This window comes from Anser brachyrhynchus (genome assembly GCF_964034855.1).
Source record: "Anser brachyrhynchus genome assembly, chromosome: 2".
NCBI classification, from domain to species: domain Eukaryota; kingdom Metazoa; phylum Chordata; class Aves; order Anseriformes; family Anatidae; genus Anser; species Anser brachyrhynchus.
The window spans coordinates 133790129-133808477 of record NC_137695.1 but is presented as its reverse complement, the minus strand read 5'-3'; the positions used below and the strand labels follow the sequence as shown (position 1 = coordinate 133808477).

The 18349-nt window shown below is 37.9% G+C and overlaps 2 protein-coding genes across 3 annotated transcripts in view; one reads left to right on the top strand and one right to left on the bottom strand.

Annotated features, from left to right (window-relative positions):
• Window positions 1-14834, top strand: part of CNGB3 (cyclic nucleotide gated channel subunit beta 3) — a gene marked incomplete at its 5' end in the record, with an annotated part of 67944 nt that extends 53110 nt beyond the window's left edge. The window contains 6 exons of the mRNA XM_080582375.1: window positions 812-895; window positions 3106-3224; window positions 7681-8031; window positions 8388-8460; window positions 9721-9945; window positions 11100-14834. Of these exons, the coding sequence (XP_080438501.1) occupies window positions 812-895; window positions 3106-3224; window positions 7681-8031; window positions 8388-8460; window positions 9721-9945; window positions 11100-11360 (1113 nt within the window). The 3' untranslated portion in view covers window positions 11361-14834. The remainder of the gene's footprint in view (window positions 1-811; window positions 896-3105; window positions 3225-7680; window positions 8032-8387; window positions 8461-9720; window positions 9946-11099) is intronic.
• CPNE3 (copine 3) overlaps window positions 14559-18349 on the bottom strand; it is a 31377-nt gene continuing 27586 nt past the window's right edge. For both annotated transcript variants that reach the window (XM_080581668.1, XM_080581669.1), the window contains one exon: window positions 14559-17464. In XM_080581668.1, the coding sequence (XP_080437794.1) occupies window positions 17354-17464 (111 nt within the window). In that variant the 3' untranslated portion in view covers window positions 14559-17353. The remainder of the gene's footprint in view (window positions 17465-18349) is intronic.

Below are 18349 nucleotides of genomic sequence, written 5' to 3'. Positions count from 1 at the left end.
TACTGACATATTAAAGCTGATGTTATGGTCAGACTGTCAGATTTCAGAGTGTAACTAATCTCTAGAGCCAAATTTAGAATATAATTTTTAGTACAGATCACCTTGCTGTCTACTGCCTAGCACTGCCTGAGAGATCAGGGTTACTATTTGTTCTGGGAACATAACTTTGATGTAGTGAATGTTATTTTTAGTAGCTTTTTGTTCAAAGGAGCTTTCTTATTGTTATCACGATAGATTTCAAGAGAGATTATTTAAATGTGGTACATAAGATTGGATTTTTACACCAAAAATGGAGAGACATTGCATTTTTAGTAGTCTTGAAATACATTAAGTTTAACCATTTTTTTTTTAAGACAGTTGCAAGAATCAGGATATCTCTTGTTTAAACATTACATAGTTGCAATGTTTCTGCAACATTTGCTGAAGACTTGGAATTCATAGATTCATAAAAAGAATTTGACCTGCTTTTTTTCCCCCGGGTCAGTATAAAAATCACCTAAAAGATCTATAAAACACAGAAAATAGCACTGAACTTCCACAACAATCAAACTTAGATGTACAGAAGCTCACTTCATTAAAACTAAATAAATAAATAACACTGTTCAACCCAAAGAGAATATTATAGGTATCTGAAATGACAATTCCTTCAATATTTTCTCTCCTTTAAAAGTTGTCCCTTACCATGTTTTCATTTGTCATTCCACTTATGAACCCCTGGATCACTCATGTATTAACTTGCTGCCCAGTGTAAGCATTAATAATCACTTGTGTTACTGAATCAATACAGAACAATTCTACTTAATTTTAACAGGGTTGTGATACTCAGATGATATATGACATGCTGCTAAGGTTGAAATCCATTGTGTATTTACCTGGTGACTTTGTCTGCAAAAAGGTGAGCATTTCTGTCTCTTTCAAACAATAAATATAATATGTATTTTAGAAAAAGAGTTCAGGAATAGGTCAAAAGTATTCTTTAAATAAAATTAATTGTGGGTGAATTAGATAGCATAAAAATAATTAAGGTATTCTATGTAATAATAACAAATTTGCTCTCAAGTTTCGACACAGAACAAGACAATATGGGTTTTATTACTTACATTATCAAACAAAATTATAATAGTATGGGAAAGTATTTAATGTAAATATGGCTTATCCAGGGACACATCATGAAGTTTGAATATTTAAAATGGAGCAAGCTTAATTTTTTATACATATATACATACAAACCTAGCCTACAGATCTCAATCCATGATGCTTTGTATGTGCTTCATTTGTGTATTCAGAAATACTGAAGTGGAATTACCCAAGAATGTAAGTAATGCATATTGCTCCTTACAGCAGGATCTGATCTTGCTTTGCCTTCACTCTGAGCTTGGAACCAACTCCAGACTTAAGCTGAATGCTGACACACTGTCCCTTAGCCATGAAGTCTGTCTTCTCTTCACATTTTAGCTTAAATGTGGCCTTACAGTAGCACAGGTAGATAGCTCATCTTCTGACCAAATGAGCCCAAGTCTATTTTCAAAGGTTTGTTACAACACTCACAGGCACTGCTGGATGTAATCAAAGCATAGGGGTGAAGTAGCAGTGCTGTTAGTGTTCTTTCAATTGACCCACACTTCACGGCACAGACCATCAGAACTCCTTGTCTTTAGCTGCTCTGGTCTAGTTCTGGTCACAAAGGTCCTGCTCCCTCAAGGAGCTGAGGAAGGTGGAAGGTGTCCCTGCCCACGCAGGGGAATTGAATTAGATGATCTTTCAGGTCCCTTCCAACCCAAACCATTCTGTGATTCTGTGATTCTATGATTGCATGATTCCATGCTATGAACCTCTTTCTGAATGCTGAGTTAGTTCCACCAATTCCACAATGTAGGAAGTTAAATATTTGTGAATGCACTGAAGGATCAGGTGTGTCTCTTCAAAGACCAATCCCAGAATTACTGTTTGTTTGGAAGGGTGGGAGAGTAATTTGCTTGTACAATGCACAGTGTAAGAGGATATTGGACTGTGGCTGGGACTCTACCACAGCAGGTATAGTAAATGACAGTAACAGGTTCTAGGTCTTGATCCTGCAGTCAGATAAAAACAGTTCTCAGCAAAGATGGGTTACAAAAAATATGAGTATCATTTTATTCCAGCCTCATTCAGAGCACAAAGGACACTCACTTGTATAGGTCTATAATGTGGCCAACAACCATGGTAGTCCTACTAACACTGTAATTTTTAGCAAAGAATAAAAGCCTGTTGGAACCTGAGAGCTGGGAGTACTTCCTACCTGGGTGTGCATTGGCCTCATCATACCTTACCAAGGAGGCTCCAGCCTGCAGGTTTGGAAAACCAGATTAAGGGAGAGGAAGTAGAAACCCTACATTTTGAGTCCTGGCTTTGTTGCTGCTGCATTTTTGCTTTTAGAATGAAATGGTTGCTTTTCTTCAGTTAGTCCAGCAGCACAAATGGAAAAATATTTATTTTCCCATCATTGAGATGTTGTGAGTACAGTTATGATCATGTTTGTTAAGCCCTTTCTATTATTCCAGTTTGACTGCTTTTCATCCTATATACTGATATCATGCCTTTTAATGTTAGCAGATCTTGTGAAGGATAATAAGTTAACTAATAATCTCTTAAACCATCCAGTGATTACATAAAAGTAGACAAAGTTTTGAGTGATTGTTTATTCTTATTTTCCTTGTAAATTAGATAAGTGAGGATTAGAAGTAATAGAGTGAAAACTGAAACTTTTTAAACCATGAAGCACAGGCTTTTTTGCACTTCTGCTATTAAATGTTCTGCTGACTTACTTTAGTTTCTACCTGGATAGTTGATGGAAATGACTGATACAATCTTGATTATTATCTAGTCTTCATTTTTCAAGCTTGCCTGGATGGTCTTAATTCTACTCACATACTGCCTCACATCACAATTAGATCTGCCAAAGTCAGTCCTTGCACTTGTGTTCTGTCCTAGGAAAAGTGGGGAAAAAAATTGTTTCTCTACAATAACGGTAAAACAGTGTATGAGAACAGGGAAATATATTTAAAGGGAAGTTTGTCAGATTATTCTACGTCAAAAAATGAGATTGTTATGTGTTTCTGTGTCCAGGGAGAGATTGGCAGAGAGATGTACATCATCAAACAAGGTGAAGTTCAAGTCCTTGGAGGCCCTGATGGTACAAAAGTCCTGGTTACACTAAGAGCAGGAGCTGTATTTGGGGAGATCAGGTAGGTCCACCACTATTTTTAACACTTCCTTTAGAACTTGTCAAATAATCAATGTTTTACAATAAATAATCAACTGGTTAAATAATCAATTTAACTTCTCTCTGGTAAGCATGGGGAGGCTGGAAAGTTGGGTAAGATCAGCCAAGAGGACAGTGAGCAAGGAGAGGTAGGTAAGTGAAGGAAAGTCTAAGTAAATGAAAAATCAGAGACTAATCTGGCAAGATCTGAGTCTTCTAAACAACAAATAATATATAATCAGTGTTTGGGGAAATGTACACGGATATACAGATGGATTTCTCCTTCAGCATTTAAAAGATTTAACACATCTTCCTGTTGCAAGGTCTGCAATAGGGCAGGACCAAATGTATTTTATTGTCTGTATAGTGCAACTAAGTGTCCTTACACAGCAGATCGTAAAAATGATAATTAATTTCCAACAAAGGAGATAAAAAAATCTGAAATTGCAAACCAGAGTGGTTCTTGAGGCGCTAAAGTAGCCAATTAAGTTGCCAAAAATCATCATCCACATTTTAAAACATATTTGTTTAAGAGCATACATGAGAGAAAAAGGCTGACAAATCAGGTTTTGGGGTCTAAGTTTCGCCATAAAAGAAAATTTTTCTCAGATGGCTACAAATGTTTTTTATATTCTCCACATAGTTGCTATGCAAAATCCATTAAGTCTTATGTGCCTTGTTCACCAATTAACCAACCAAGTGCTAGATTTTAGGTATCGCATCCCCTGCTGAGGTTGGCCTTAAGAAAAGTAATAAAATGCATGTGCTCCTGCATGTGATAAACTGGATTCTTGATTTCTTCCAGCTGCCTTCCTGTTATTGTTAATCCTCTTGCTGGTAGCTTCAATCTGTCTTTTGAGAAGTAGTAATCAGCTCTGTGCTAGGTTTACATTTATCTTCTACTGCGTCTCCCTTTGTGGCAGTGGAAACATTCCCATTTATTCAGTGATGGGTGTACAGGACTGGCTGAGACCTGCATGTGAAAAACACCTGATATATATACAGGCATTTCTCACTGAGTGGGAAAGTGAGATTGTATCAGCCCTTCACGTGAAGGTTATTTTAAAGGTATTTCTCTGTGTGGCAATACAATACCAAACAAAAGCCTCAAAACAAACTGCTGGAAAGACTGAGAACGCACTGGTTTTCAGGAAGGGCCAGATACTGAAAAGATAAAGGAAAAAGCTGCAGCAGCCCAGATACGTAACTCTTACATAGTTTTCAATTATTTATTAGTTTTGCATTTTGAGCAAGGATTTTTTTTTTTTAAGTGAAAAACGTTTGCGATTGGTTTGAAAACAAGGAAAGGATTTTCAGTGTTTTGATCTAATAAAAGTGAGTACTCGTTTCCATATGAGAACTACACAGCTGCCTTTAAAGATGCATTTCCTGATACGTTTTACTTTTCACATAATTGCCAGCAAAACCCTCAGCAATGCTCTAACCCTACACTTCTGGTCTTGTTTTATTCATTATTGACCTACTGTGTTGGTGGAGACAGCACACCGGTACAGACACAGGCACTTTGCATATAAATGACCAGCAGTGGATAAACTCGAGGAGAAAATATATAGGAACTGGCAGACATCTCCAAAATTGGAAAGCAAAGACATGAAGCACTAAGTATATCACCAGAGATTTATCCTTTTCCTTGTGGCGATGTGTTAGAAAATAATGAGTTTGTATAGCACTCCTCTTTGTAAGTTTTGTCAAGGTCTTCTGAGTACTGTATAGCAGAAGAAAACGGAAGAAAAAAAAAAAGTATTTAATAGATGAGGTATTGCTTCATTTAGCACAACCACACTATGAATGCTGAGGGGAAAACTTGTTTAGCACATGGTATTGGACTGTCACAGCTTTCCTTCTGATATTTGGATCAAGATTTTTTTTAGAGAATTGTGTCAGCTTCCTAAGAACTTGCTATTTAACCTTACCGTTCAAAATGCATGTAAATCGTGCTTATAAAGCCTTCATGGTCAAAGGAGTTGAAGAAAACAAAGAATGTTCATTAATTTCAAAAAAAAATCCTGAATTATACTAGAAGGCCAATCCACTGCAAGACTAATGTTCAAGCCAGTCCTTTGCCAATTCCATCCTCCAAAATTATTACAGAAACAGATTAAGTAATAGGAGCTACCTTCCAATTAACATCTTACCCTCATTACTACTTTCCTGTATAGATAATATCAGCTTGGGGAAGCAAAATAATCTCAGAAACAGAGGCAAACAGATTGCTGACTTAATGAGAGCCTGTCTGTGCAGACAATTGAGAAAGACAGAAATTCAAGAGAGGGAAACTATAACACAACACTTCATTAGCCCAGACAAGTTTATACTTTAAGCCAGATGTCCTCATTCATTCATTCAATGTTATTTCACTAGAACAATTTCCTATCAGAAAATGGTAATTCTGGAAAAGTTAAAGCATTTTTGACAGGAAGAGCTCTAAATGTTTGGTCTCATCTTTAGCCTTTCAGTGGTTTTTGTAACTTTAACTTGTATTTTAAAAAATCAAAGCTAAAAAGAATATTTAGCTTTGTGAAAGTTTAAGTTTTCTGCTTTGGCCCAGCAGCAGCAGCTGCTGCTTTTCAATGAGCTCTGCCATTTGGTGTTTGACATTCTGCTCAGAAGCCAGATCCGGACCCTTTCCTAACATACCAGTTCTTTCCATATGCACGTATGTGCCAGGCTGAGGTGCCATCACCCTGCAACGGTGATATGCACACCGTTCCCTGGATCAATTTGCTCAGTTCAATGAATGGCAGCTTGGTTTTGAGATCAGTTGTAAAAGAGGAGTAGATAAGCTGAGTCATCACTTTGACAACTTCATAACTCTAAATTAAATTTGCTATCATAAGAATTCAGAAGTTATCTCATACAAGTATAAAACCATTTCAGGCTAACTGCAGTAAAAAAATGCAAGGTAAAAATGCAATTTTCTTTATTAATATAGATACTGTAGCATCAAGAGCCATTGTAAGGCAAATGCCAGTTATCTTTAAAGATTTACCCTATCAAATAACTCTTAGCACACTAGCCAAAAAAGGTTCAGTCACGAAGCCCATGATGCTGCTTTTAGTCAAAGATGATTCTGTTTGAGCCTCCCCTGTAAAATTCACCTCACATCACCACCATAATGAAAAAGCCGATCTCTTTAGTCCTAGTCTGCCTCGATAAAATGAGGTTGTTGTTAGGAAAGCCTGAAAATGATTGTTCAATGACTTGTTGAGATGCAATTCATCAGAACTCAAAAGCTGTTTGCAATTTTCTTCAGCTTCTTTTCTTATTGTGCAAATACTTTTTTCCTACAAAATAGTACAGAATTGTTTAAAAAGACAATATGTACTGCATTTTCAGCTTGACTTCATATATTGATTGTTATCTTGGAGCACAGAAAAACTGTGACTATGTATGTAAAAACAGCCTTGTACACACAGTTGCAGAGGTCTCGTGATCTTTTATTTGTATAAACTAGCATTTATAAATGCTACATAGATATCCTTTATACCTAGAAACTATTAATATATCCCAATTAATATGAAGGATAAAGTACTAGTTCATCCTTGATAGGGTTCCAATTATCCTTTATTGATAACCTTTAAATTTAGATATTATTATTCTTCATAAATAGTAACTCACTGGGAAACATTTAAGGGACAAATTTCTAGGGTGAATCTCCTCAAATATTGATAACGCAATTTTACTACTGAGAGCAAAGTACAGCTTCCCTTGCTTATCACCACAGCTGAGAAATGAATTCTTTTAATCTGAGAAATGAATTTTTTTGCTTAATGCAAGACAGACAATGTAATTTTAAGGTGGATATTCTTCCTATGTCCAACCCCTGCTTGCTAAGCTGATCAAACATCTTACTTTCAAAACAAAATAGCCTTCTTTTTCAGGCAGACACATTTTTAACTGTCAGCCTGAAAGACTTTCCTAATCCTTTTCATTCAACTTGCCAACATCCAAATGTGAGATGTGAAATGTGGGAAAACAAAAACACAGAGACCAACAGAAGTTATTCACTCAGGAAAATTATAATTATTAGAGTCATTTATTGTAAATAATGCTTTCAGTAATAATGGACTTGTTCTGTTCTCCTTATGGTGTTAAATCACTTTCAGCAATAAAAATGAGGAAATGCCAAGTTCGTATGCAAACTAAAACAAATTCAGTCTTTGCAGTAGTGTCTGTTGGGTGTCTACCCAGCAAGACTTTTCTCAGTCCTTAGGACCAGCACAATACCAACCAGTAGAGACAATTTGCCTTCTCGAAGCAACTGCAATCCCAGCTGCAGAGGGACTTCACAGAATGTCAGCCAGAACAGTTGGGTACATAAGTGAGCTTTGCAATGACTTTAGTGGAGAACCACCAGCAAAGATATTCCTCACTAGGGCAAGTAATGAAGTAACTGACAGTATTTATTTTCATTGCAGCCTATTAGCTGCAGGCGGAGGAAATCGAAGGACTGCCAACGTGGTGGCTCACGGTTTTGCCAACCTTTTCATTCTAGACAAGAAAACACTCAACGAAATCTTGGTACACTATCCTGACTCAGAAAAACTTCTGATGAAGAAAGCAAAGTATGTCCTAGTAACAGTTTTTAAATCACATTGTTTAGCTGCAGAATGGAAGTTGTGGCTTATAGACACATTTGCATTTCTTGGAAGAGTAACAGATGTAGACGTGTTTGTACTTAGAGGTCAGATTTGTCTTGTAATACTTAGCAGAAGTCACAGTCTTGGCAGGTATTCCAAGAGTTATGGGAACATGGTAAAAAGAATAAAGTCCTGAATACAGTTAATTCTCTGTTGTACTTAAGGTAACAAAAATAGGAGATAACAGACGCACATCAGGACTCCTTAGGTAGCCAAGGCAAACAGATTGCAAGACAGATGCCAGTTAAGCCGTAGGTTTTCAAAGGTGCAACTGAAAATCTGCAATTAATTCTAAAGAGATATGCTTCAATGCACCCACAGAGTTGTGGGTTCCAACATCTCAAGGAGCAATTAGAATCGGATTAACGTAAGGCCTGAAAAGATGAAAGGTAATCACACAGATTTGAAAGGTGTGCATTTTGTGCAAAGGGATTCTGAAATGGGATTTTGAACAGAAACTGCTTCTCATCTTGCTTTGGCTGTAGCTTGCTAGGATCACAGTTTATCCTAGTTTTGACAGGGCAAAATGTTGTCATATTTTGTCATAAGATTACAGAAGTGAGTACCTTGCTACCTTGTATCAGGTTGAAGTGCATAAACCAGTCTGTCTTTACCAGTATACTTCAGCACTCATACTGTTCTTAGCTGTTGCCTTGCATTGGTATCAAAGGTTGGAAGAATGTTCCCAGACTTCAAATTCCACCAGAGAATGCTAGGATAGGCATGACATTTTGCTTACACAAGTGCTAGCAAATGACTGCATTCAGCTTGTTTCAGCAACTCTGGTTATCAAATGACAGCACCCTGAGAATCATTACATCCCTGAGGAACACGGGACCTAAATGCAGAATGGGCTGATTGCCATCTGAAAAGTGTAAGCGTCAAATCTGCAGGAAATTTCCCCAAAACAGTCTGTTGAACTCTTGTCCATGGCACTCCCAGCTCACAGGATGAGGTAGAACAAGAATGAAAGGAAAACTGAATCTGGCAGTATAAAAAGCCTACTAGCCAAAAATGTTGAAGAGCTTAAATTCTACCTGAAGTCGAGCAGGACATGTCAGCTAGTCACTGGGGACAGCCTGTGACAGTAATGAACGCTGAGAAAAGCAAAAGTCTCTCAACAGCTCTGGAATCCAGATTTACTGAAGACCAATAGCATACATACTTGGCTTCCAGACCCAGTGACGGACCCCTAAATAGTCCAATGTGATGCCCATGGCACCAAACAATGCAGATGCGCAGATCTTGTCCAACTGTTTTCACATCTGGGGTCTTCAGAGAGGCTGGTTGTCAAAACCAGCACCAGAAGGTAGAAAGGCAGAACAAATCCACTGACTGATGGTCACCAGCAATCACCTTTCTGACTTCCAGCTTCTTTCTAAACAATGGTACAATCATCAACACTGATTCTCTGTCCTACACCACCTTCTCCTGCTTTCTTGCCCACCCTAACCTAACCTATGAGAGATGTGCCATGCTGAAAGTTTGGTTAATTATTACGTACACAAGCATCAGCTAAACTCCAAATAGAGAAATAAATGCTCTTGATTTGTGTCTAGAAAGTCAGGTAAGAGACTTCTACCTCAGGTACCTTGTGATACTTTAATTTGAGCCTGCACTAGTTTAGACTACAGCAAACAGGAAAGGAACTCCAAATTAAAACAGCAGACTGCAGCTTACTAAATGCTACCAAAGCAAGTAAAAGCCTTATCAGCTTTGCTCTTGCCACTGGATCTGGGATAAAAAAAAATTGGCTGGAAAAGGTGTCAGGTGTTCATCCAAGAATGTGACATTTTAGTTTTGCGGGAACTTTTCTAGGTTTCACTGCACTGCTGTGTGTTCTCATTCTTTCCTGTCTCCAGGGTGCTGCTGAAGGAGAAGGGGAAGCCTGCTCCGGGACCACCAGTGCAACAACCACGGGGCTTGGCTGGTCTTTTTGGGCAGAAACAGGAAACTCCAAAATTGTTTAAAGCGATGCTTGGAGGTAAAGGAAAAGCAGGTCTTGCCAAGCTGCTGCAGCTGAAGAGAGAACGAGACATTCAGGTAATGCCACAGGAAACAGAACAGATTATTTTAAGTGCTGGAGAGAGTAAGGGAGATATTCTGGGAGGGCTTGGGCAAACAGAATAAATAAAAACATAGTTTTACTGCAATCAACAGCAGAAAATCCCAGTAGCTGAGATATAATCATGGTACTTAATCTCTGTAAACACTAATTCTAAAATTTGGCTCAAATCTTCCTGGACCTGGACTCTGTGCAGAACAGAGAAAAACAAAAGCAAAGAAAAGCAAGCAAACAAAGATCATCTAGGAAAGTAAGGATAAAATAGACCTTACAAGGACACTAAAAGCATCTGATCTTCTAATCTTATGTAAAGAACAGTAAATGTAGGAATAGCCTAACACAGTAATCTGCTCCAGCTGACTCAAGCACACAGCAAACTTTCCAATTCAAAGTCAGAACTTTGCTTATAACAAATTCTGAGGACAAAATTTCAAGTTAAGACCACACAGCTAAATCTGATTAAATATGTAATATAGTACACTTAATCAACTGAAACAAGTTTTCTCATAAAAGTAATTCCCACATTATACTCTGTTCTGAGAAACGTTCCCATTAGTAAGAACCTGCTCAGTTCTAAATTCTTGCCTAGAGGTGGCAGAATCCTTTTCTGGCTTTTATGGTTGATCTGGATGTGTTTACGCTTTCCTTCTTTTAAGTAAAATACAAAACTTGCTTAAATGAATTACAACAACACCATGATCGAAGCAGAAACTTCACTCAATTTAATGTGTATTTATGAACTTTAGAGCAAGTAAGCTTGGACAAGGAATTGGGACACTGGGGAATATGTTGAGGTTTATGTAACACTTTTTCTTTCTATACTAGTATAAGTACAAAAAAGGAAGGTAAAATTTGAGGAAAGGTTGTGTGCCCCAAAGTGTGCCTGTTTCATCCTGATGAATTCATGAGAAGCAGATACTATCAGTACCCACAAGCTTCTCCTGGGTTTTGTTGTTGACATTCTGATCTTGAAATAGCATTTTTCACAAAATTTTCAGCTGCTGAATGCAGGCTTACATACATTGCATCCCATTAATTACAGCATCCGTGCTGTGCCTTACCACTGCATATGCAGAACTACTTCCTGAATTTGTTCTGCAGCACTAGAAAACATTTAAATTCTCGATTCTAGGAAAATGAAGCTGAAACAGAGAAACCTGAACAAGAGGAGAAGAAACCCGAACCAGAGGAGAAGAAACTCCCTGAGCCTGCAGCCTCATCTGCACCCCCTGCACAAAAGGAAGAGCCGAATGCAGACACTAAGCCTAAACCACCTGCAGTTATGCACAGAGGAACCACTAATGAGTCTCTGATCATTAGTATGTCTCCATCACCTACAGCAGGGGAAGGAGAGATCCTTAAAGTTGAAGCTAAAGAGAAGAAAAGGAAATAGATGGTGCTTTGGGCTGCGTTTTGCTGAATTCAGAGGGCTAGCGTGACTTGGCTTTTGGGTACAAAATATAAAAGTAGAGGCTACTCAAGAAAGAACCTATCCCAGCTCATCTTCTTCCTTCCCTCCTCTCCTGAGGCAACTGGCCAGATTTGTATACCTACCTCTGAACCTTGAGCCTGAAGAGAGAACTCCTGGTGTAATAGGAATTAGAGATCCGACTGGATTTCAGGACAACTTATTTCTTGGTTGATCCATGCTCTCCATTCTCTCTTACTCCGTCGTGTTCCTGCTTCTCCTTTTCCCTCTTCTGTTTATTCTTTCTTTCTTACTGTTTTTCATGGTTGTCAGTTTGCTCTTAGTTTTCATGTCTGTTCTTTTCTATTTTCTTTTCTGGTTTCCCATAGTTGTCCTTTTTCTTGTTACTGCACTATTATTGCTGAGGTTACTTACGTTTCTGTCGATCTTTCTCTCCCCTCCCCTTATACTTCTGATCAGTGACATGCTTTTGTGATCAGTATGGCTGAGTGCAGAAAGCTGTGATGCTGTGTTCAGGTATCATTAAAAAACTGTTTAAAAAAACAAAAGCAAGATAAATATTCACAACATATGCAACGGGGAAGCAGATCACATAAATACTGCCAACTTGCAAAAGCATTTGTTCCAGTTGTCTGTATTGATTCTGGTGAATAAAAATAGAGAAGATATTCTCCCGCAACACCCTGAGGAGTGACCTTTAACTTTTGGTTGCTGATTTACACATTTCATCTTCTCAAGGGATTGGGCATTAATCTTTCTCTTTAAAAAGCGAGCAGTTGCTACAGGCTAACTTTAGAACTTGCTATCTAGTGACCACTTCAGAAACAAAGTCTGTTTTACAAAAAGCAGGATTTACACTTTCTGGCTCTGTGCTACACAACTCCAACCAACAGGTTGACTGCTCCAGTTGTTCACTTCTATCACAGCGCTCAGCTGATGGTACCAAGCAACCTTACAGGGGCTGAGCTTCATCATACCTATGAACTAAAGTAAATCCTTTATCCAGTGCTGCAGCTGAGAGGGCTACAGCTTTAACAAGGAGCTGCCAAACTCAACCTTCTGCATCAGCTCAACACAGAATGGGATGCAGTTCTAAATAAAAGCCCGAAGTTGTGTTTTAAGCTTAATTCTCAAGTACTTGCATTTTTACACTTAAGAGATGGTTTTGATGATACACAAACACCTTAAAAAAAAACACAACACTGCTGTGGTTAACCCCCTTCCCAATAACCCTGAAAATCCTTTTATTCCTGAGCGTGTCTCTCTTCTCTGTCCCTATCCACTCTCAGTCCCCACTGGAAGAACAGTACAGGGAACTAAAACCATTCTCCAGAAAACAGCAAAGAAATCCTAAGGGCAGGTTTCACAGTTCCTCAGCTGACCAGCCAGCCAAGATATAAGAAAAATATCGTGCCAAAGTAAAAAAAAACCCTTTGCAGGCTATATATGTTCCTGTGGGCTACACATTCTGTTAGGCCTGTCCTATAATGCCTTTGAACTTCCCCCAGTCATAGTCAAAGCTGGCAGCCCAACCAGAATCAGTGGGAGCTTTGCCTGGGTAAAAGCTAGATGACTTATTCCATATGCTGCATATTCCAAACATTCTGTGACACAGCTGATAGCCACATCTCTCTCAAAAAGAAAGTTGTGTCATTTGCGTCATATTATCAGTGAGATCAAAGGTTAACTGCCACACATCTTTATTTGTGTATCACTTGCTATTTGATATGTAAGAAAAAAGGTGCATCTTACCTCTTTCTTTTGCATGACATCATAAAGACCTATTTGTCTATTGCACGTCCAGGAGCATCTCTGTACAATATCAAAATTAGAAATACCGCTGAACTACCTCATAAGTAAGGCCTTCTGTGAGTAGTAAGGATCTATGAATTCATTATAACACATGGTTCTTACATCACTTTTTGAGGAACAGTTTTCAAAACATTACAGAAGGGGGGAAAGCACATAAGCCCCCATATTTTAACATATTGATATTGATGAGTTAAGTTCTCACTGCAGAAGATCTAATCCCCTTCTGCCTACACAAATGCTGTAATGTCTTCAAAACAAACATTTCCACTGTTGGCATACTGAAGTTCATCAATCACATACTGACATATATTACAAAGTAAGGTCTGAAACTGCAGCAGCAAGCATTACACTGCAGCAACACAGCATCTCTCACGTTGCTGCTTTGCTACAGTTCTTCACAGCTTAGGATTGCAAGGGAAGCTTGTCAGTTCTGTCTTCAGACAGAATTATTATTATATTCAGACAGAATTATCCAGTCATGCAAAGCCCTCGCGTTCCTCAGATCCAAAATGAAACAAAAAAGTGTTAGTGCATAAGGTCAAGACTTCATGAAGTGACAGCCATCTGGGTCTTCTCTGACATCTTTCTTCTCTGTTGTTGAATCCCTTCCCAGAATCCCTCCATTTTGGGGAGTGGCGAGGGGCCAAATCTCAACTATTTGTAGGGTTTTCACCAGAAGGAACAACACGCAGCACAAGAAACCTCAAGACATGCTCCTTGTGTAAAATGCGTTACTTTCAGAAACTAATTTTACCCCATGGATTCTTAATTTGTGGAGAAATTGAGTGAACTGCTCTAGAGCACCTACATGATGCATCTTTCAGCATCAAAGCTCACTCAGGTTCTGTATGGCATAGCAAACACACCATGCAATGCTATGTCTCTAGTATGTCTCAGTTTCCCAATAAAGCATCTCAGACTTCACTACACCTTAAGAAACCATAAAGGGTAAAGGGATAATGAGTTTGAAATCTAAAATAAGTCTCCATGCCTTTCTACTTAAAATGCAGATTCCCTGTAAAGAAAAAAAACACACCCTGGAAAAACTGATGACAAATGTATGGAATAGGATCAATAGGGGAACTAACACAGCAAAGAGGATGAAAGACTCACTGCTAAAACCATCCAATTTCAAAATATCTTGATAAAAGACAGTATGTTATGCTTTATGAAATACACAGTGCACATTCACAACCACTGAGTAAAAAGGCACTTCTCCCTCTAATCTGATACCACCTGTTATATATCTAAGCTGCTTAGCCTGTGGAATAGTCATCGCAGTAACCGCAAAAGCAGTGTTCATTGTTTCATGGAAAATGCTGAATACAAAAACATGACAGAAGAGCAGCGTACTGAAATTACGGTTTTAATGTATAGGCATTGTAAATCAGTTACCTTCTGAACTGAAATACATACAGAAAGTACTTTAAAAAAAACTCTGGTCACGGGTTATTTTTCTGCTGTACATGTATATATATTAAGACATTAAATTGCAAAAAGCTCGATTATGAAGACTGCTATACATCATTTCTATCACAAGGTGGTGCAAGTGACCTACAAGCACATTCACTTGACAAAACTTGGACAATATTTTGCTTGACGCGCTCAAGCTAGTAAGGCATTTTTTGCATGTAAAAATAAAAAAATGGCAAAACAACAAACTAACTCCCCTTCCCCTTGACTCACAATTTGGTACATACCTTGACTCAGAATACTGCTTCAGCCTAACATGGAAGCTTCTAAGTTTTTCAACATGCTGTTAGCTGTATGCCTCTAAGAGAAGTTATATGTGGAAAATGATTCTTCCACTGTTAGATCTGAAACGTTTTTTCTTCTACGTAGTATAGAGCACATTGAGAAGTAGGTATCATTGAAATGCTATTTAATTCCCTAAGCTTGAGAAATACAGGAGCATTTTTGCAACAAGAGAATGCATTCTCTGTTCCAGAAATTCTAATTATATTAAGAGTATCGAAAACCAAGTTTTAGATATTTTATATGCAGCAGATATTTAGCACAATTATGCTTATTAACATACTTGAAAGCATTTAAATGCACTTCCACCACAACATGAGAAAGAATTTGTAATGTAACTCAGAGGCAGCATCGTATTTTTGGAAGATAGTTCAGAGGAATTTCAGTAGTATCCTGAATTCCTATCAGTAGTATGTGTTCACTTAAATGAATACAGACAAAGCGTTAATACTGCATCTAGTCATCTGTCTATATGGACCACTTGGCTGTGAAACAGTTTACTGGTGCAAAATCTTATTTTATCAGTTTACAGCAGCGTGATTTAGGTTCGGTGTAACCACCCACTTCCTTGATTGTGGAAATTTTATGTTGCAGATCTAGCATGATAATTCATTACATACTATGTATCAAGTATTAATACATTTGCATGTCACTGAAAAGAGATGATTCTGTATTTCTATACAATCAAAAACATGAATTTGATTTTAAAATATAGAGCATGGCTTAATATGAAACAAAATCTTTCTTAGTATTCCACTCCTATAACTATTTAGGACCCGTTTCCACCAAGGAAAAGGCAGTGTAGAATACCATATTAATTCAGAACTGGTAATTAGTCAACTACTGCAAAACATTTGGTATGTCTTACACATCCTGTAAAACAATCTCAATACCCATCCATCAGTGTTAATATGAACTCAGATTTTTGGCAGAATTATATATGTGTGGAAAGAGAGCAGAGCAGCTCCAGCAGCTAGAGCAAGCACATCCACTATGATCTGGTGCCATCTTGGGTGCACAAGAATGCTAGATTTAGTGTTACTCCATTTTGTTGTAACATGCTACAGCTAGACCAACTAAAATCAGATCAAGCAGACGTCTAAACCACTTCAAATGTGAAACTGCAAAGTTAATGTTTAGGACAGGCATTTTGAAATGATAAATGGGACCTCTACATCCACATGCACTGATAGGATCAGAACAGATCCTCATCAAGCACTATGCAGCTGGGAGACAAGAAAGCTTTGTCTGTCCACTACACACATACAGCGTGATTTACACTTTAAAGTCTATTGCAAAGAAAAAATGGTGAAAACTCAAGCCAACAAAATATAACAAATTGTCTGCCCTAGAAAAGCAGTATGATTATAGGATTTGAGCTTAGAGACTTTCTTAATGTTTCCTCTTCCTTCCCAGTAGGAAGATGGGTTTTCTGCAGGCACTTTTCACTAGTGAGCTCATCAGAAAGATTCATGATTCAAAATATAACAATATAAATAAGTAGCACTTTCAAAAACCATCTCTGATAATGTCCAGTTATTAAACAGAACTTTTTCAATTAAAAAATGAATTCCCGCTTCACAGTAAGCCCTTGCTCTTTAAAGACAGTCACATATACGACTGTTTTACTTAAACTAAACACCTGAAGTTCCTGTTTTCCAGTACAGATCACACTCAAAACATATCTTACAACCTCTATGGCTGTAGCTTCATAGGCCAACAGTATTTTTCTGAGATGTTAGAGGTTTCCCTCATATTCATACAGCCTTGGATGGCAGGCACTGACCAAAGGCACCGAAGTAGCAAATGTTAAGCATGCATACAAGGAAGACTTTTACATTTTATTCTAGCACTCATGTAACTGTATCACTACTGTGACAAAATTTTCTTATGGTGGCTTACATAGACACAGAACCCTGAAGTATTCCAGATTTGTTGGAAGCATATACAAACTTATCTGCTTGGTGGGGATAAGTCCTCTTTCCACATCAGACTGGCTTTATGATCACTGAGAACCGCAGCACTTGGTGTTGATTCCCACTAAAGTAACTGAACACTCTCACTAGCTGTATTTATCAAACAGGCAGCCATTCCAATCCTCATCATTCTCCTCATCCTCTCTGCATATTCAACCTCTTTTTTTTCCCCCCAGTATTACTTTTCAGAATGAAACACACCCACGTAAGCCCTATCCCACAAATCAACGGTGAATATTAAAACGATAATTTTGGACCTCAAAAGGCAGACTTGGCAAACTCTCGCAGACAAAAGCTAACAGGCATTATCACGGAGGTGTGCATATACATGTATATAGAAGCATGTTACGAACAAAGTCTGTAGGTACACCAAGTAAAGAAGGCACAGGGTCTCAGCTCGTCCACTCAGCCCATTCACTTTGCAGCAGGACTCTTAGGAGGTTGCAATTTGTAGGTGCTGAAGTAGTTCACCACCTGCTGGGGGACTTCTGCCAGGACACACTGCGCCAGAGCTTCTTTTGGAGACTTAGAGAAAAAAATGAAGAACACCAAGTATCAGTCTCCACCAACTGTTAAATTAGATCCTAAGACAAGTAATGAGTGTCTCTTATACTAGGAAAATTTAAAGTCTGATACTTTACAGATGAATTTCCAGTGCCCTTACAGGATAGATAGAAGCTTCCCTGTTCTACTGTTTTTCCTCCAAGGCAAAATATCCATCAAAAAAACCTGCTCCTTTTTCTAGAATCTGAAAGTATTTGACTAGTTTTATACTGACTATTGAACCTAATTAATCTACTTCCAAGTACATTATTCAATAAACATACTCTATATTGATATAGTTGCACTAGAATTAAACAAAGAACTCTCATCAAAAAAAGAAATAAAAATACAAAGAGAAAAAAGGTATAAAGAGTATAATTAACATGGCAAATATTTAAGAAACTAAATAAAATTAGATCATATAGGGATGGCAATCAAAATAATGAATCTTCAAAGTAATTTGCACCGATCTTATCTTCCCCATCCTGAAGAAATTTTTGATTTTTTATTTTTTAAACCTACTTCTTCCAGAGATAAAACTTTTACACCGAACTGCAAAGCCTGTGCATATTTTTGGGGGTTGTACAAGACTCCATTCTTTCACATATCATTGACCACTGCTGTGGCCACACACAATTTCTAATAAAGACCACCTTTCCAACTTAGGTTTGAATTTTAACACCACACTAAAATGTGACAGTAACCCCCATTTACAAATGGATACATCCACTAGAAAAAACACTTTTCCAAAGGGAAAAAAAAAAAGAAAAAGTAACTTCTTCCTCCCAAATGAAAAACACATCCATTTGTTTAATCAAGTCTGAGGGAGATTTAAAAAGGCCATTCTCCTGTAACAACTTGTCAGAA